This window comes from Leucoraja erinacea, chromosome 4 (genome assembly GCF_028641065.1).
Source record: "Leucoraja erinacea ecotype New England chromosome 4, Leri_hhj_1, whole genome shotgun sequence".
Taxonomy (NCBI): Eukaryota; Metazoa; Chordata; class Chondrichthyes; order Rajiformes; family Rajidae; genus Leucoraja; species Leucoraja erinaceus.
The window spans coordinates 27696673-27717832 of NC_073380.1; the positions used below are offsets into that span (position 1 = coordinate 27696673).

The following is a 21160-nucleotide window of genomic DNA, read 5'->3' on the forward strand; positions in this document are numbered from 1 at the left end:
ACTTTTCAAATTTATATATGGACCAATCAGGTGATTTAGACTATCAGAATGGAGCAAGTTCCCCTCAGTATTGTGCTATCCTATTGAATTGTCTCCCCACTGAAGTAGCGGATTTAATTAAAACTGATAACAGGAACTGGTCTGAGAACCGAGCCAGTCAAATGGCCAGAGCTGTGAGGCACTATTGGAAGGAGGGTAGGAAACAGTAACCAGAAGAGAAAGTGAACGCATTCCAAGAAAGAATTGCCAAAGTCTAACTCTGGACCATGGATTCCCAGAGTACCAACAAATTACTGATTGGGAGAAATTAGGGTTCCAAATTACTCAGATTATTATCACCACTACGCTCCAAATTTAGAACCCAATCCAATGGAACCAAGGGGTAGAATAAGACCAACCATGCTGCCTAATCAATGCTCTACTTGTGGGACATTGGTCGGGCCTGCCCAATAAAAGAGTGAGTGAAAGAGAGGGGTCAAAGAAGGGATTTCCAGAATTACGAAGAAATTAGAGATCCTAGGTAATATAGAAACATCCAAGATTCGAGGAATTATGGGAGGTCCTGTAATTCAAGAGACTACTGAGACCCACGAGACCAGAGAGAAAGATGGCCCGAATGTCAGGAACTACGAAGTCACACACCGTTCTCTCAAGCTAACCCATTTTCTTGGTCCTGACTTACCAACCCGCCCTGGAATTGTGGGCGTGGAGACATGACCCCCTACTCTAGAACCCCATCAAGTAATTTATCAGAATTAATGAATTGGATGTACTATTGTAGTAAAAATTGAAAATCACATAGAAGAGAATTGTAAACCATTTTATGACTACCCTAGAAAACCCCTGAGAGCAAAGAAGATTGTAAATCAAGGAGCTCGTTACAACTGCACCCAATTAGGTCATTGGAGTAAGGAGTGCCCAGCGAGAAGGCAGAACATAGCAGGATGGAAAAAAACCAGGGGGCAATAAAGAAAATAACAAAAGGAACATCGTAGCTGGCGTGAGAAGGAATAGTAACTAAGAAATGGAAATGGCACTACGGAGAGAAGAAACAAACTTATTGTGCAGGAGGTATGGGAGTGGGGAAAGAAAATATTATATTAGCGTGTTACTGAGTTTCTGCCTGCAGGACAGTATATCGACGACATACTATCTGGGGAGTGAGGTAAAGACTACACAAACCCCTTGAGAATGGGCAGAAGACAGCAAAGGTAATGTAGCTCCCCAGAAACAGGAATCAGCCAGCAGGAGGAAATGATACGGTCCTGCCCCTTTAAGACCAATTTAGGAAGGCCAACACATGGAGACAGAGCTCCTCAGTATCCCTACTCCCTTGAAATTGAAACTGACACCAGAAAAGAAGAAGAAGAGGACCTACCCTAGTGCCCAACTTTAATATCATCTAGCTTTTGAAGAAAGAAAAAGAAGGAAAGTAAAGAACACTATCCAATCTTTCCTAAAGAAATGACACTGACAACTTGTAACGACTATTGGGACAAGCTCCTTTTGGATGAACTGAATAAAAAATAATAAAAACCTCTGTGGTTCGGGGCAACATTCTTACTTTGCGCCAAAATTTAGTTACAAGTAAATTAATTTAAAGAGGGCCCAAGGCTTAAAAATTGTTAGAGAATTGACTGTTAATCTGGCATTCTTCTCATTTCTCACCCATAGGAGGATAGTCAAAGATGGGACTGGACTATTTAGTTACTATCAAGGAAGGGACAGACACCAAAACGATATTGTGAATTAAGACATACCCTGGAAATGTAAGGTGGTAGTATAAAAAGATGAGGTAGACTGAAAATTTATGAGTTTCCCTCGGAAAGTCAATACTAACCATCCAGAAGGGTTACTTAGAGATGAAAAGAACTAGTATAAGCAAGAACCGCTAGACTGAGAATGGAGCCAAAATAGTAAAGAGTCAACATAGTAAGGAGAAGTACGGGAGGAGAGACCTAGTTAATTGAGGGAGAAAATTGAATGGGGGTAGGAATAGTAGAGCCGATGCATATTTAACCGATGGATTTAAATTGTTTAACCCTTGATTTGTAAAGTGGCTTCTATTATCAAGGTGGAAATAAATTGTCCCTGGATTGGGCATTCTTAATTGGATTTATGTTGACATTGACAGCATATGGAAATTGATTGTTTAAATTTGAACAGCTGGGAATTCCACAGGAATTGGAATGGAATTGAGTTATCGGTCACAATGCTGTGGAATGAGAAAGATGAGATGGACACTAAAATTAAAATAGTAAATTGAAGGCTGAGACTGCATTTCGCTAAATAGGGGACACTTTTCATGGTTTGCTTAAATTAGAGTTACACCTGTAGGGAAATCTGGACTGAACCCAGCTGAAATTTATATGAGAACACATCATCAGATATACATACTATAACATCATGTGAATATGAAGAGGGCTGATTAGTGTTGATTCTAGGATAGTAAAGAGTATATTAGGGAACAGAATAGTAATAGGGATACAGTGATAGAGATATAATAATTTGAGTGAAATAGAATTATAGTGAATGTATGGGGAAGCATGGGTGCATGATGGTAACTTGCTTTGTCCCAAGTTTTTCAGAAATTTTAGGTTTTAGGTTCAACTATGGAAAGGAATGGAAGAATGGGCAACAACATGGATGGAGGGAATTCACACCCACGAAAACTCGGGAGGTGAAGACTCATCAGACGGAAATTGTGAAGCTACGCCCATGAAAACTTGGGAAGCTTGATAAGATTCTGGGAAGAAACATCATCTTGTGTTGCTGATAGATGGAAAATGTAATGGACACATTTATGTATATCTGGTTATCTGATTATTGGACTATTTGGTTATCATAAATGATGGGTTATAATATATGATGAAAAGGAAGGAATGTTAATCCTGGCCAGATTGGAGGCTAGGACTTTAAAATGGGGCTAAAGCTTCAGGGCTGCTGGGAGATTTGGTCAATTTGAATATGCTCTCTGTGGAACGGGGTCAAGCTGCAGAGTGGTGCCAGTTTGTCTAGAGCCTAGATCCAAGCTGCAGGAAAAGAATAAGAACATCTGCAGACCCTGGTGCAAAATGCATAGAATGGATTGGATGATTGCAAACCAGACATACACCTTGTAAATAATGTTGCAAAGCTTTATGTTACTGAATGTTGATTGGATGAGGTATTGAGCCATGTCTGGGTTTCTTGCAGATCAGGGTAAATGTTGCAAGGTTTGCTTCCTTCAAGGAGCCCTGTTTGAATACAATGTATTACCCTCCGTATTATTGGGTTAGGGAAATGTCAGTTATGTGTGAGGTTAATCAATATCTGTAATTGGATTATAAAGAGACCACCCCCATGTGGTTTGGCCCCTCAAGGTCCGCGGACCTATTAAATTCAGCTACCACGAGGTCCTGCATCGATATTCTGGGAGAACGCTTGTGACTGTGACCTTCTGGAGTGTCTCTGCTTGAGCGAGGCCAAGAGGGCTTGATCAGGCAGATACGAGGATCGAACCCGGGGTGGGATAGGTTACAGTACTTGAACTGTAATTGCGCTTTTATTAAAATAAAGATTAGTTGTTCAGGTGCTTGATTCAGTGTTTTTACTGAAACTAGACTGGGGGGAAGCTTAGAAACAAGCAATTTACATCTGCAGTTCCTTGTTTCTACAATTTAAAAAAAGGTAACTTAACTTACTCTTACCTTTCTATTCTTACATTTTATAAACCCACCTAATGAATGAACTGGCAGATTATCTGCCGGATTAGATTAGCAAACAGATTCCTGATTTCTAACGTAAAGAAACTCCAGTAATTTCATACATCATCAGTCGACTCCACATGGAGCACGGCAGCAATAAACATCCAGAAGTTCACCAGCTGAGATTGGCCGACAGGTTTGGGACGTGTATTTGCACAGAACGTAACTCTTGCATACAGCACAGAACCAGGGCCTGCAGTCCACGCCAACCATCAAGCACTCATTAACCTGTTGGCACTCTCTCTGGGAAATACTAACAGTTCTTTGCAATCCAGGCAAGGACTTTGAGTGGCCTCTAACAGCTTCTACACAATCATGACCTAGAATAATTTATGTTGTTTTATTCCCCTGACATTGATGATCTCTTAAACTACTCAACACTACCTAAGAGCACTTGTTTTGAGAAAGCCCAGAATGGACAGAAAATAATTGATGATATATTTGATGTAATTGTTTTAAAATGTAATCATGGGATGATCAAATCTAAGTCTGCTTTGACTGGGAATTTTCTTCTCTTTCATTCTAAAGAAGCAAATTGTTTCTAGTTAGAGGGAGGCAGATAAAATAAATAGCCAGTAATAGTTGGTAGCTTACTTGTTATTGCTCAGTGAAGCAAAACATGTGTGCCTGAAGAAACTGGAAGAAGCAGTCCCAGTTGTGTAGGGACATTAATAGCACACAACGTGGGAGATTTAAAAACACCAAAAAATTCATTTTTGTGAGAATCTAGTATTACTAAAACAAATGATTTATGGAGAGGCAAATTATGTAACAGATTGATTGATATACATAGGAATTGTCTTTTAATGGCTCCTAGTTTAGTTTATTTTAGTTTAATTTAGTTTAGTTTAGTTTAGTTTAGAGCCACAGCGTGGAAACAGGCCTTTCGGCCCACCCAGTCTGCACTGACCAGCGATCCCCACACATTAACACTCTCCTACACAAAATAGGGACAATCTACAATTACAAAGTCAATTAACCTACAAATCTATGTCTTTGGTGTAATGGAGGAAACCGGAGCTCCCAGAGAAATGGGGAGAACATACAACGTCTGTTCAGACAGTACCCATGGTCAGCATTGAACCTGGGTCCCTGACATGGCAAGGCAGCAATGTGGCCTACATTTTAACATGCATTTTCTTGCAGAAAAAGAGGGTAAATTCTGTTGGCAAGTTGCTACAGGTGATTCCTGCAGAACCAATTCAAGCACATTGTCATCAGATGCTTGGTAGTTGATCAACTTGGTAGTGTTCAGTTGTAAATTGAGCACAATTCAGCCAAAAATCAGAAAAAATATGGAAAATTATTTTCAGATTAGGCCTTAATCCTCCTGAGAAACTTTAATCTAATTGATTAGAAGGATTAACAAAATCTAAATACTTTAAAAACAACAGTTATTTCCTCTTCTCATTTCCTTTACCAGCTTCCGGTCTTGAGTCTATTAATTCACAGGGCAATCTCCCAGTGCATGTAAACACAGACAGATCAGCCCATCCCTCCCAGCTCATCTGGAGCCTCAGTTTCACTATTGGCTGTGCTTATTTTCCCACAATGGCTGTGTCCCATTATAGTGGCGAAAGATAATCTACTGCACTCTACGTGGGAAATGGGTTCAAAACAGACATAACTAAAGTGCCCACGTGCTTCAGTTAACATACTGGAGACACTCCAAGCATAACAATTGTACGGTCATTCAACCTGATTATAAAGTGATAGGGTCGAGGTAAACCAAGTGAGTGCTCCTTGTATTCCATAAGGAATCTCCAACCATCAGCCATTTGACTCCACTATTCTCAGACTTTCGAAAACTGCATTATTTTGATTAATGCAATCAGGGCTATTTACTGAAATGTTGAAGCAGTGTACTGTGCATATTCTATCCCCCAGTGCTGGATCATGGTTCAACAGTACCTGCAGAGCTTGGTTTACTTGGTTTAAAGTAAGGGGGGGGGAGGAGATTTAATAGAAACCTGAGGGGTAACCTTTTTGCAGAAAGGGTGGTGGTTGTATGCCAGAAGAGATAGTTTAGGGCAGGTACTATCACAACGTTTTAAGAAACATTTAGATAGATACAATGATAGGATTGGTATAGAGTGATATGGGCCAAACACAGGCAGGTGTGACTAGTGTAGATGGGGCATGTTGGGTGGTGTGGGCAAGTTGGGCCAAAGTGCTTGTTTCAATGCTGTATGACTATGAATCTATGATTGAAATGTTTTTGAAACAGCACCTCCCGCACTTGCACCTTAGGTGAAGAGTGGATGTGGTAATGAGTTTTGAATTTTTAAGATACTCGAATAAAGTTAACAAAATATTCTCACCTTAAAAACTTCTCATATTTCCATGTGTGCTAAGCCAAACTTAGAGGTTAAAAATGAGAGGAGGTTAGATGACAACACATTTAACCTACCAATTCACATGCAGCCCTTCAGCTTTTTACCAGTGTTGACTGAGGTAATAATCATGGCCCCATTCTGGGCCACAGACCCTGTTGGAAAAGCTAAGTGCAGGTATTTTTAATTAATCTCTTTTGTTATAATTATGTACATTTATTTGAATAGTTGCTTGATGCCAACAACACAGACATTCATAAACTGTTCAAAACCTTTTGATAGTGACAAGTCGAGACCTACTTGCCATTTGCAGCCACAGCCACTTAATGGGATACTCCTCGGATGAAAGAACCTGGTAATTCGGCATTCTACATCCAGGAAAGATGCGAGGCAGACCACCACTGAGAGTCCGTTCGAGCGAGATCAAACACAGGCAGGCCTTATACATATCGGTTTAAATATATTACCATTTACTGCAACCTCATGCCCTCAATAAACCTAAAGGTAATTCTGGAAAATATACCCTGGTGAGTTTAAAGGGGAAGGGATATGGGGAACAAGCCAGAATGGGGTACTGATTTTGGATGATCAGCCTTAATCATATTGAATGGCAGTGCTGGCTGAAAGGGCCGAATGACCTACTCCTGCACCTATTTGTCCATTGTATTCAGACCCCTTCACTTTTTCCACATTTTGTTACGATACAGCCTTATTCAAAAATTGATTAAATTTTTTTTTTATCATCAATTTACAATAAAAAAGTGAAAACAGGCGTTTAGAAATTTTTGCAAAGTAATTAAAAAGAAATAACTGAAAAATCACATTTACATAAGTATTCAGACCCTTTACTATGTACTTTGTTGAAGCACCTTTGGCAGCGATTACTGCCTCAAGTCTTCTTGGGTATGACGCTACAAGCTTGGCACACCTGTATTTGGGTAATTTCCCCCATTCTTCTCTGCAGATCCTCTCAAGCTCTATCAGGTTGGATGGGGAGCTTTGATGCACAGCTATTTTCAGGTCCCTCCAGAGATGTTCGATCGGGTTCAAGTCCGGGCTCTGGCTGGGCCACTCAAGGACATTCACAGACTTCTCATGGAGCCACTCCTGCGTTGTCTTGGCTGTGTGCTTAGGGTCGTTGTCCTGTTGGAAGGTGAACCTCTGCCTCAGTCTGAGGTCCAGAACGCTCTGGAGCAGGTTTTCATCAAAATTCTTTCTGTACTTTGCTCCGTTCATTTTTCCCTCGATCCTGACTAGTCTCCCAGTTCCTGCCACTGAAAAACATCCCCACAGCATGATGCTGCCACCACCATGCTTCTCCATAGGTATGGTATTGGCCAGGTGATGAGCGGTGCCTGGCTTCCTAAAGATGTGATGTTTGGTATTCAGGCCAAAGAGTTCAATCTTGCTTTCATGAGACCAGAGAATCTTGTTTCTCATGCCTTTTGGCAAACTCCAAGCAGGCTGTTGTGTGCCTTTTACTGAGGAGTGGCTTCCTTCTGGCCTCTCTACCATAAAGGCCTGATTGGTGGAGTGCTGCAGATATAGATGTCCTTCCCCCCCCCGATTGCTCAGTTTGGCCGGGCGGCCAGCTTTATGAAGATTCCTCGTGGTTCCAAAGTTCTTCCATTTAAGAATGACGGAGGCCACTGTGCTCTTCGGGACCTGCAATGCTGCAGAAATTGTTTTATACCCTTCCCCAGATCTGTGTCTCAACACAATCCTGTCTCGGAGATCTACGGACAATTCCTTCATCGTCATGGTTTGATTTTCACTCTGACATGCACCGTCAACTGCAGGGCCCTTATATAGACAGGTGTGTGCCTTTCCAAATCATGTCTAATCAATTTAGTTTGCCACTGGTGGACTCCAATCAAGTTATAGAAACATCTCAAGGATAATCAATGGAAATAGGATGAGCCTAAGCTCAATTTTGAGTGTCATAGCAAAGGGTCTGAATATTTATAATATTTCAGTTATTTCTTTTTAATTACTTTGCAAATATTTCTAAACACCTGATTTTGCTTCTTCATTCTGGGGTATTGTGTGTAGATTGATGATAAAAAAAAATTATTTAATCCATTTTAAAATAAGGCTGTAACGTAACAAAATGTGCAAAAAGTGAAGGGGTCTGAATACTCTCTGAATGCACAACTCCAACAAGAGTTTTCTGCCCTTGGCTATTTCACAGTTCTACCCATAACGATTCTACAGCATCCAAGCTAATGACTCTCCTTGCTATTGCATTAATCTCCTCTTTAACCAGCAATGCCACCCCACCTCCTGTTCCTTTCTGTCTATCCTTCCTGAATATCAAATACCCCTGCATGTTTAGCTCCCAGCCATGGTCATCCTGGAGCCATGTCTCCGTGATTCCAACTATATCATGTCCCTTAACTACTAACTGCAAAATTCAATTCATCATTCGAATGCTCCTCGCATGAAGGCACAAAGCTTTCAGGTTCGTTTTTCTTATCTCCCTTCTACCTTCACTTATGTCCGCCTTTTATGTCTCCTTGCATTGGGCCCCATCTCCCTGCCCTGTTAATTTAAACGTGACCTTTCCTACACTCTCTTTCCTGTTAGCTGCACGGATACACTTCCGCGTTGTTGACTCCACCCCCCCACTTTTTAGTTTAAACCCACCTGTGTATCACGAGCAAACATGCCAGCCAGAATGTCGGTCCCCTTCCAATTAAGGTGCAACCCGTCCCTTTTGTACAGGTGTACCCTGCCCCAGAAGAGATTCTAATGACCTACAAATCTAAATCCCTGCCCCCTGCACCAACTACTCAGCCACAGATTCAGATCCCCTATCTCCCTGTTGTGGAAGTGATCTCCACTGCTTCCCCCAATCTCTCCTATCCATTCCTAAGCTTCTCTTCAGGGTTGGTGTCAGAGAGCCAGGTGGTCAAAATTCATCCATTAAAATGGATGGGCTCTGCCCAGAACCTTGCCCAAACTGCTTAGTGGATCCATAGATAGACACAAAGTGCTAGAGTAACTCAATGGATCAGCAGCATCTCTGGAGAAAAAGGATGGGTAACATTTCTGGTCGGGACCCTTTAAGTGGGAACAGATTTCGGGTCCTATTCCATGAACGTATTGATGTTCAGAAGTAATTTGGCTCCTTATTATTAGAACATAGAACATACAACAGAAAAATAGGTGAAGGTGTAGGCCATTCGGTCCATTGATCCAGCACCGGCATTCAATATGATCATGGCTGATCATCTAAAATCAGTAACCCGTTCCTGCTTTTTCCCCATATCCCTTGATTCCTTTAGACCTAAGACCTAAATCTAACTCCCTCTTGAAAGCATCCAGTGAATTGGCCTCCACTGCTTTCTGTGGCAGAGAATTCCACAGATTCACAACTCTCTGGGTGAAAAAGATTTCCCTCATCTCAGTCCTAAATGGTCTACCCCTTATTCTTAAACTGTGACCCCTGGTTCTGGACTCCCCCAACATTGGGAACATTTTTCCTCAATCTAGCCTGTCCAATCCTTTAAGAATTTTATATGTTTCTATGAGATCTCTTTTCATCCTAAATTCCAGTGAATAGAAGCCAAGTCAACCCATTGTTTCATCATATGTCAGTCTCGCCATCCCGGGAATTAACCTCGTGAACCTATGCTACACCCCCTCAATAGCCATAATGTCCTTCCTCAAATTAGGAGACCAAAATTGCTCACAATATTCCAGGTGCAGTCTCACCAGGGCCCTGTACAACTGCAGTGGACCTCCTTGCTCCTAAACTCAAATCCTCTCGCAATTCCATTAGCTTTCTTCACTGCCTGCTGTACTTGCATGCTTACTTTCAATGACTGATGTACAAGCACACCCAGGTCTCGTTGCACCTCCCCTTTTCATAATCTGACACCTTTCAGATAATAATCTGCCTTCCTGTTCTTTCTAACAAAGTGGATAACCTTACATTTATCAACATTATACTGCATCTGCCATGTATCCGCCCACACACCTAACCTATCTAAGTCACCTTGCAGCCTCATAGTATCTTCATCGCAGCTTACACTGCCACCCAGCTTTGTGTCATCCGCAAACTTGGAGATATCCTCGTCTAAATCGTTAATTTCCTCATCTAAATCGTTAATATATATAGTAATTAACTGGGGTCCCAGCACCGAGCCTTGCGGCACCCCACTAGTCACTGCCTGCCATTCTGAAAAGCACCTGCTAATTCTTACTCTTTGCTTCCTGTCTGCCAACCAGTTCTCCATCTATGTCAATACCCTACCCCCAATATCATGTGCTCTAATTTTGCACACTAATCTCTTGTGTGGGACGTTGTCAAAGGCTTTTTAAAAGTCCATATACACCACATCCACTGGCTCTCCCTTATCCATTATACTTGTTACGTTCTCAAAAAATTCCAGAAGGCTAGTCAAGCGTGATTTCCCCTTCATAAATCCATGCTGACTTTGACCAATCCTGTCACTGCTTTCCAAATGCGCTGCTATAACATCTTTAATAATCGATAATCGTCTTTAATATTGCAGGAAAATCCCGAAATACTCCCACGATGAAATAGCCCCAATATCTCTAGGATATCTCTCGGATATGCTGACAATCTGAAGATATTCTGATACAAGGGCCTGAGCTGTAGGGAGAGGTTGGGCAGGCCTCTCTCTACAGCTCTATTTGATTCCTTGAAGCACTTTATTCCTTTATTCCTTGGAGCACAGGAGGCTGAGGAATAATATAACAAGGGTGTATAAAATCGTGAGGGGAATAGATAGGGTGAATGCATAGACTCTTTTATCCAGTGTAGGGAATCAAGAATCAGAACATGTAGGTTTAAGGTGAGAGGCCCAAGATTTCACAGGGATTTGAGGAGCAACATTTCATATGTATATGGGTATATGAGGCAGATACTGTAACAGCATTAAAAAGATAATTGGGTTGGTACATGGATAGGAAAGGTTTAGAAGGATATGGGCCAAAGGTGGACAAATGGGATTAGCTTAGATTGGGCATTTTAGTCGGCATGGACGAGTTGGACCAAAGGGACTGTATCATGCTCTGTGACTATGACTCTGTAACTAATAATCTCTGGAAACAGTTACAGTTTTGGAATGATTCTGAAACCAAGTATCTCTGGAAATAGCTGACATTCTGGAGTAATTTTGTATCCAATTATCCTTGGAATTACTGTGACAAATAAAATCTGATTGGCGATGAAAAGCAGCCAGCGGATGGCGCTGACTTTGAACACAGCGGAGCCTGGGATCTTTCGCCAAGATCGCCAATGTTGGAGCTCCAACCAGCGAGGCCTGTGGACTTCGGGAGCCATAGGAAGTGGCCGTTCCAGACACTCCAAGCGGCTGAGAGTGTTTTCTCGATGCCGGAGCTCCATCATCCGGCGAGAGGGCCTGAAACACTGCGGAGTCCTCAATAGGCCCGGACCATGGGTGAACAAGAGGAAGAGGACTGGACTTTGTTGCCTTCCCTCACATTGGGAACCATTGTGGGGGGATGTTTTTATGTTTTATGTTAAATTCTTTAATGTTGTGTTTTATTCTTATTGGTGTGCTGCAAATGGCAACTCAATTTCACTACACCAATTGGTGTACGTGACAATAAATGTCCTTTGTCCTTTGTACCTTTGTCCTAGTTCTGGAGTAATGTGAACACGTACCAATCTCCTCCAGTAAATCATTTGCATTTATTCATCATGAATGAATCTCAGCAGCAAGGAGGAATTTTATAGGGTGTTCCTGAGCTTCATTCAAACCCTGCAATTGCTGTATTGGCTGATATTAAATTTAGCACAAACCTTTTACACTTTAGACTTTAGAGATATTGCGTGGAATCAGGCCCTTCTGCTCACTGAGTCCGCGCCAACCAGTGATCACCCTGTGTGCTAGCATTATTCTACACTAGGGATAATTTCCAATTTGCAGAAGCCAATCAACCTACAAACCTGTATCTCTTTGGAATTCGGAGCATCCGAAGAAAACCCACACAGTCTCAGGATGTACGTACAAATTCCGCACAGACAGCACCCATAGTTAGGTCATACCCTGGTCTCTGACTCTGTAAGGCGGCAACTCTGATGCCCCTGTCCCACATAGGAAACCTGAACGGAAACCTCTGGAGACTTTGCGCCCCACCCAAGTTTTCCGTGCGGTTCCCGGAGGTTGCAGGTGGTTGCCGGAGGTTGCAGGTAGTGGAAGCAGGTAGGGAGACTGACAAAAACCTCCGGGAACCTCCGGGAACCGCACGGAAACCTTGGGTGGGGCACAAAGTCTCCAGAGGATTCCGTTCAGGTTTCCTAAGTGGGACAGGGGCATAACACTGCGCCTCTGTACTCTGCAAATCTTGGCAGCAAAAAGATAAATATATTCACGATGCATCTCTATCCACTCTTGGAGACTTTATTGCAGACATTCTGTAAACAGAAGCAATGGATTCTGACAGACTGCATCATTTAAGTTGCTCTGGTGCTGCAAATTCAATATGGATAATCAAATTTCCTTTTTAGGAAAGTCTGGATTTTGACATATACAAACTTTTCAATCCAATAAAAACACAAATTAAACTTTGGCCATGACAAATAAAATCTGAATGGCGATGAAAAGCAGCCACACTTCAAAGTGATCCTGAGCATGTTTTAAGTTGATCGCTGCTGGGAAAGTTACTAATGTCGGGGCAGTCTTTTCGCTCTGCAGCACATGTTGACTATAGCTGCAAACAGTGTCGCATTCATTGCAAGGCAAGGGCCAATTCTAAAGATCAGTAATCCTGGCCAGAAATCATTGCTACGCCAGTATCTGATGCCCCTTGGTTTGAAGTTCATGGACAGACATAAGGCCTATGAATTTCCATCCAGCAATCCATGTAGAGAATGTTTGATAACCATCCTCTAATGCATACACATACTCAAGCAATGAGAATACTGTGAACCAAATCTTGCTGGAGCAACATACAGTGGGGCAGCACAGTGCTGCAGCTGCTATAACTGCTGCCTCACAACACCAGAGACCCGGGTTCAATCCTGACCTTGGTTGCTGTTCGTGGAGTTTGTACGTTCTCCCTGTGACCGCGTGATTTTCTCCGGGTGCTCCGGTTTCCTTTCACATCCCAAGTTGTGTGAATTTGTTGGTTAATTGGTCTCTGTAAATTACCCCTAGTGTGTTGGGAGTGGATGCTACAGTGGGATAACATAGAACTAGTATGAACAGGTGATCGATAGTCGGCATGGCCTCGGTGGGCCGAAGGGCCTGTTTCCACGCTTTATTTCTCTAAACACATCTCCCAACTTGCATCATTATAACAAAATGTATAAAGCCAACCTACATTTGATAGTTAAAACTAAGTTGTGAACTTGCCAAAGCCACAGTTGAACTGATTGATTTTAATTATAATATTGAACTTCTGTACTCAATGCCTTGTCTGATGAAAGCCAGCAAGCCAAATTCCTTTTCTCCAGAGATGCTGCCTGACCCGCTGGGTTATTCCAGCTTTATCTGTCTGCTTTCTTAATTACCCTGTCATAGAAACATAGAAACCTCATCAAATGTCGTGCTCGAGTCCATATAGACATCTACTGCCCTGTCCCAATCAATCTCCTTGGTTAGCTTTAACAGATTTGTGTAGCTCATTTCCCATGACAATTCTATGCTGAATATTCCTAGTTAGTCCTTGTCTATCCAAATGCTAGTTGATCCCATCCCTCCGAATCCACTGCAGTAACGTACCCACCACTGATTCAGCCTCTTAATAATGGTACAACATTTGCCACCCTACAGTCAATTAAATAATTAAATTATTTATTCACCCTCTTAATTAAATCACTATTCAATTGTCTTTATCCAAAATAATGCAAGACTTGACTGTGTAGCCAGTTCTCATATTTTGTCACATTTATCTTGCATGAACTCTAAGATCAAAATAACCTCCCTGAGGCTTAGTGCCCAAAATTGAATCCAAAATTCCAGATGGAGACTCACTGGATTTTATACAACAGTAAACAATGTTTTGTCTCACCATAAACCAGCATTCTTAACAATAGCCATTTTTCATTGCTGTTTGAATTATTTTTGTATCCTTCCATTAACTTTTAGTGATTTTCAGTGTTTGTTTCGTTGGGAGACCTCGGGTTTGCTTTGGTCTAAATTCACTTCCAATGTGTTTAACTCCCACTGTGTGCAGGGCCAAGGTCGAAGCTGCGAGTTTGAGGTTGGGATGAGATAGGTGGAGAGCTGCTAAGAACAAAGAGAGACTCAGTGTGGGGGACCGCAGAGAACTAAGAGGGACCCAGCGTGGCGTGGGGAACTGCCGAGAACAAAGGTGGACACGGCGCGGGGTGGAGGGTGGGTGACAAAGTAGGGATGAGCACTTTTTGTAACTTTACCTGCGCTTTCATGGTGACTCTTTTGTGTACTGTGTATGCAAAAACAAAGAATGTCACTGTACCTAGGTACAAGTGACCACAAAGTATCGTCTGTCCATTCAATCTATTAATGTTATTGCTGAAATTAAATGACAATAAGAAATAAATTACAGTCAGAACAGATAAAGGTATACCTCAGTGTCCTGCCTGCAGTAAGCTGGAATGCAGATGAAGTAGAATGGATGTGAGCAGAAAATTGAACAGAAAATGTGTTTAATTTAGTTGAGTTTATTGTGACGTGTACAGTGAAAAGCTTCTGTTGCATGTTAACCAGTCAGCAAAAAGACTATACATGATTACAATCAAGTCATATACTTGTACACTGTGGATGGCTGAAATGTAATCATGTGTAGTCTCTCCATTGACTGGTTAGCATGCAACAAAGGCTTTTCACTGTACCTCGGTAAACGTCACAATAAACTTAACTAAACAAATATTCTTTGCAATTTTATGCTCTCATCCATTCTAGTTCATCGACATTCCAGCTTAGTGCGGCAGCAAACTGAAATATACCGTTATCTGTTCCTTAGCATTGAAAAGGAGAACAGTGATCCTGAAACAGAGACCTAGCATATGCAGCAGGCCATACCTACCAAGGAAAACGTTCCCTATACCCTAAACTCTGTCCCCTTGTGTTAGAATGGAGTGAAGAATGGGCATCGAATTCCACTGGTAGAGGAGTCAGTGGTGGTGTAGGATTAGGTTCTTAAAGTGTTAGTAGAGTGAGGGTAGAAGTCTGAAGAGATGATAAGCTATCAAATGGTGGTTGAGCAGGACTATGAGTAAGTCATATTCATAGAATCATTAAAAAAAAGTTTATTCTGCTTTTCATGAATGCACTGTTGCTGATGTCCTTTAGGCAAGGATATTTGGAATTGTTGCCTGGTCTGGCTTGTTGTGGTTCAAAGAGCCTCTCTGAGTCTTGGCTGTCGATTTAACAGCACAAGCAACTAAGCCAGAGTGACCTGATGGAAGAACCTCCCTAAACTCTAAATGCATTGGTTTTCTATACCTTTTAGGTACAAAGATAATAACTGACGATTAACAACAAGTTCAATAGTTACAATGCATAACTCCAATGTGACAAATTCTTAAACGCCCTCAGAAATCTTCGAGAAAGCTATTCAGTTCAAATGGAATCAGGAATGCCACAAAAGCCGACCTAGGCAGAGATTACCACAAAACAACTAAAAACGTGAAATATGTTAAGAAGCCACTGCAGGTAATTTTGAACTCTGTCCAGTCAGATAAAAAACTATAGAGCTGAGAACGCACTAAATTACTCAATAGAATTAGAATGAAGAAATTGCTAATATGAACAAGCAATCTTAAGAGGTAAGAGTGTTTGATTATCATATGTACCAAAAATGGAACAATGAAATTCTTACTTGCAACAGCATAACAGGTCTGTAAACAGTACTCATATATAACACAATAAACATTTTTTTTTCTTAAAACCCAACATTAGTGCAAAACAAAAGCTCAATGTCCCTAGTGCAACCATGACAGTTCGTAGTTCGAAATTTGGTTGGTGTTTGTAATGTTCAAGAGCCTGATGAAAGTTGGGAAAAAGTTGTATTTGAACCTGAAGGTTCAAATACAACTTTCAGACTCAGGAGTTTCAGACTTCTACACCTTCCTCCCAATAGCAAGAGTGAAATGAGAGTGTGGCCAGCGTGGTGTGGGCTCTTGATGATGCTGGATCTGCTGTTTATAAAAGTCAAATTACTCCCTTTGATGTAAATTACTTGGTGAACATCAGTTAAATTCACTGAAATGTTTTTTATCCTGTTGCAGGTCAACTATGCCGAGTGTAACAGCTGAACAAAGTCTTGCTAACATATCCACGAGTATCCATGGCGATGGAAATGACACCCACAAGGAGTCATACCTAAATAAACTAGCGCATCTCGATGAAGCTCTTTACAATGATTACTACAGTCTGTGGCTAGCCTTGATGATAATTAATGTCCTCATATTTGTGGTTGGCATTGTCCTCAACAGCGTTGCATTGTATGTTTTCTGCTTTCGCATCAAGACTAAAACCACATCTGTCATCTACACTGTAAACCTGGTAATCACGGATTTGATGGTTGGTTTCTCCTTATTGACCAGGATAATAATGTATTGCAGTGGTGGCAAATGCCTGACATGCTCATTTGTGCTCATATTCAACTACTTTGTGAACATGTACTGCAGCATTCTGTTCCTGACCTGTATCTGTGTTGACAGATACCTTGCCATCGTTCAGGTTGAAGCATCACGCAAGTGGAGGAACCCCCACTATGCCAAAGGGATTTGTGTCTTTATCTGGCTCTTTGCCATCATTGTCACCTATTCTATACTCAGCACAGCAATCAAGTATGCTGCGTGCTGCCTGTCCAAGTTCTTCGCTCTGACTGTGTTTGAGTACTTTCTGCCTCTCTTGATCATCACGGGCTTCACCATAAGGATCATGTGTGCCCTTGCCAAGTCAAACCTAATGCAGCAGAGCAGAGAAAGGCGCATGAGAGCTGTCCAACTTCTAGTCACAGTCCTGGTTATTTTCATGATCTGTTTCACACCCTTTCATGTCTGGCAGGTTGTGATCTACATCAAGCCTGATATCCCGCAGCACATCATCCTAATTGTGTACCATGTCACAGTGACCCTGAGTAGCCTCAACAGTTGTCTGGACCCAATTGTCTACTGCTTTGTCACTAACAATTTCCAGTCCACTATGAGGAACATCTTCGTCAAGACTGTGCCTGAACAGGCCAGTGGGGATGTCATCAGCATGCCAAAGAGCTCTAAAGCATCAATGGTAAAGGCATCGTATGAACGTACAATGACGAATGGCCCAGCATTGGACAGCGAACAATGAGCAGAACACAAAACTATGCCGTTCAAATATGAAGATGCAGACTTTAATACGTCATGATTTTTCTTACTTTCCCCTTTTGTTTCATTTTGTGCCTTGATGTTCATAACACATCATTTTGTTCGGTTGAGATGAAAGTTACTCAAGGTCTCCTTTACAAGTGAAGAATGGCAGACCTGTTTCTTCAGTTTAGGTTATGTTCCATTAGTTGTAAGACTGTATGGTGTTGGCTGACAAAGAAAAGAGAAATAAAAGTCACAATGTTTGCTTCATTGTTTAATAATATGGGACAGATATCCTTGGCCCTCCACCAAATACAATGGAAAACTCTTCATTCTCCTTGTAAAAACGTTTTTTTCGAGAGAAAACAGCAGTGTGTATCTACCTGTCTGTTCTAACTTTCCATTATTGCTACTTCACTTAGGGTGATGCCTGAGAAATGTTGAATATATTTTGTGAAATTCTCTAATTTATTAACCACAAGCATACCAACCATTTTATAACATTGTTTTTTTTTTGTTTTTTGTATTTTTATTAGAAGCAATGTACAGTAGTATAGACCGCGGCATATGACAAAATATATTTAATGTACATCATCTATTTTAAATTTAACAAGAAAGTAGAACAAGAGAGAAAGAGCGAGAAAGAAAGAAAGTGAAAGAAATAGTGATGTGTAAACCCCTAGACTACCAGATAGTGCAGTCCAGGAGTGAACGAGTAAAAGCCTATAGAAGAGTAAGAAGACAAAAACAAAAATAATAAAGAAAAAGAAAAAAGGGACCCTTACGTGTTGATATACCTGCTTCATTTCTCACCACACCCATCACCCTGTTCGTGAATCAGTTTAATTCCAGAGTTGTGTTGCACCATACTATACCTGTAGTGAATCAATGAAAGGAGACAATGTCTTTAAAAATTGCTCTGATTTTCCTGCTAAGACAAGTCTCATATCTCATTTTATAACATTGTGTAGATATAAAAAAGCTATTGGCATTGGCATTGGGCAGAAGGGATGAAGATTGATACATTCATACCTCCATTTTCTTGGTATCTCCTTCATCCAGACTAATGTTTTGGATGTGTATAACAATTAAAGGGTTGTAATGCCAAATGGGAAGAAGATGAATTGCATTTAAACCACTTGAAAGTAGATGCAGGTCAAATGTAAAGCAGTTCTTCTTCTATTGAATGGTGGGGCCAGAATATGTAAGCAGCACCTCCACATTCCTCCAAAGAGAAACGAGAACCAAACTAGGCAAGCAATCATCTCTTAGAAAAGATTAACAGTTGTCATGGTCTCCTGGACTGATTTTGAATGTTCAAGGATGATTTAGTGGGGTGTGATATGGGGGGAATCTCTAAATATTTCCACACAATGTCATAAGCTTGTGCAAAATCATAGTTTCTGTTTGCGACTGCACTGGTTCCAGTACCCAAATTATACCCTGGTATTGCAATAAAACCTTTCCTTACCAATCACCTGGGTGGTAAAGGAAGTTTGGCTGAGTTTACAAGACATTAAGAATTCAGAATATGGTTTAGTGAAAAAGCTCTTCTGTAGCTGTTGATCTGATTAATCACACCTCACCTCCATCCTTGCTGCCCATCTTGCCAAGAAAGCCATTAATCATTCGCATCTTGATTGTACTTTGTTCTAGATGCAAGAAGATCAGAACAAGAGATGCACAGATTGTATAGATGTTGATCACTACATGTCGATAGATTACATCAAGCACCTCCCAACCTTCCTCTCCTGTTTCTACTATTTTAAATCCAGTCAAAGTCAGAAAATCTTGTTTACTTCTTTCCACTTCTATCCAGCACTATTGCAATAGAGCTCTCAAATCTATGTCCTGTCCCCTATTCCTCATCTACACACTAAGTCTGTGAAAGACTGAATGGGATAAAATTAAAGAAGGACATCAGGGCAGGTTGGCACATTAAGTTGCATTGTCAACTTCAAATACCTAGCTCAGCACTATCTATGTCTCAGCCACTCTACAATATCTGTGTCGATGGCAAGAATATCCTGGATCTTAAATGTGAATAGGCCTGACTTTCTGCAATTAAACCTTCAGAACATTATTTTCTCCTGCTTCCAAACCTTTTATCACTGCCCACAATTCTACCTCTCCTATCTGTTCACTGTCACAGATTGAAGCAGGTATTTTCCCAAGTTAAATTCTGAATATGCTACTAGTTAAGTACTAGTGGTGAAATTTCAGTATTTAGCATTATTTTCCTCCAGTCTAAGATCAATAGAAATTGACTTGTGTTGTAATAAAGCTAACTTAACAAAGCAATGGATTAAACGATTGGCAATTCTCACAGATGATCATGACATACTCCACCACTAAGATAGATCATTGCTGATGTCCACCTCAACTCTACTTAGCAGCCTTTCTGAATAATCTTTTATACCCTTACCTAATAAAAATGTATCTCAGTCCTTAAAGCTACAAATATCCTGATATATATATATATAGCCTATTTTTAGTTATTTTCAGATTCCTTATGTGCTGTCACATAATGTTTCCCCTTCTGTTCCTAACTCAAAGATTATTATGTACTTGAGTTGACTATTAGAGGAGATATCAACTGAAACATTCTTTAAACATTTTAAACACCTTGATCAGATCACTCATTAATCTCCTGTATCTAAGAGAATGATACCAAATTCATGTAATTCATTCTCCTGGTTCAAATCGCTGCTCCTTTATCATTATGGTGTAACTGTTTTGTACTTCTTCCAAGACCAATTGACGTTCAATAACAAAGCTTTTCCAATTTGCAAACAATTAGCATGTTTGGTTTATCATTCAACAAAGACATAACTGAACCAACCACATATAAGGTCTGAAGAAGAGTCTCGACGAAAAATGTTGCCTGTCCATTCCTTCCCCAGATGCTGCCTGGCCCGCTGAGCTCCTCTAGCACTTTGGGTTTTGCTCAGCCACATAAACGTTTAGGCTACAAGAGTGGGTAACAAAGAGAGTACCGGCATGAAATGATTCAATCCTTTGCCTCCTAAAGCCTTTCCATCTTCTTCCACCAACATCTGGGAGAATGACAGAATACACCCTACTTAGGAAGATTGGTACCATCCAGGACAAACCCGTTCACTTATTGGTACCGTGCCACCACCATGAACATTGATGTTCCTCTCCATTAGCATTCTCATGATTATAACAAGCTGCAACCACTCATCAAGGCAGCTCCTATATCACCTTCCAAACAAACAAGCTCTAACCATTAAAATATCAAGGGCAGTAGGTACGTAGGGAATGCCACCATCTAAAGGTTCTCTCCAAGGCACACTATGGATCAGTAGTACTTTATTGCCACATACACTTGGATCCAGTGAAATTCTTTATTTTGTATACAATTCAGTAGTAAGTACTAAAATGCAACAATTGTTGTGTAAACATAGTAAACTTCATTGAGGCACTGTGACTTCACTTCACTGAAGACTTCACTTACTGGCTGTGAAACATATTGCTCCTCATGCATTGTCCCTGAGTTTTAATCCTGGGACTCCTTTTCCAGCAGCACACTGGCGAAACTCTCACTAGAAGGACTGTAGCAGTTCAAGAAGATGGACTACAACCATATTCCCAAGGGCAATAGGAATGGATAATAAATGTTAACCTTGAGAGCCACATCACAACAATTGTTTTTTTAATGCTGTTGTACTAACCAAGGAGACATCGCAAACTGAAATATATTTAAGACTCTACTTTGTGCACCTTGTTAAAAGAATGATGGCCAAATGTAGGAACAGTTATTGAGAGACTTGTTAATCAAC

General features: G+C 40.9%; 1 protein-coding gene across 1 annotated transcript in view; it reads left to right on the plus strand.

Annotated features, from left to right (window-relative positions):
- LOC129696219 (G-protein coupled receptor 20-like) overlaps positions 1–20527 on the plus strand; it is a 49100-nt gene extending 28573 nt beyond the window's left edge. Inside the window, exon 2 of the mRNA XM_055633889.1 lies at positions 16293–20527. Within this exon, the coding sequence (XP_055489864.1) occupies positions 16300–17358 (1059 nt within the window). The 5' untranslated portion in view covers positions 16293–16299 and the 3' untranslated portion in view covers positions 17359–20527. The remainder of the gene's footprint in view (positions 1–16292) is intronic.
- Positions 20528–21160: the final 633 nt, after the last annotated feature.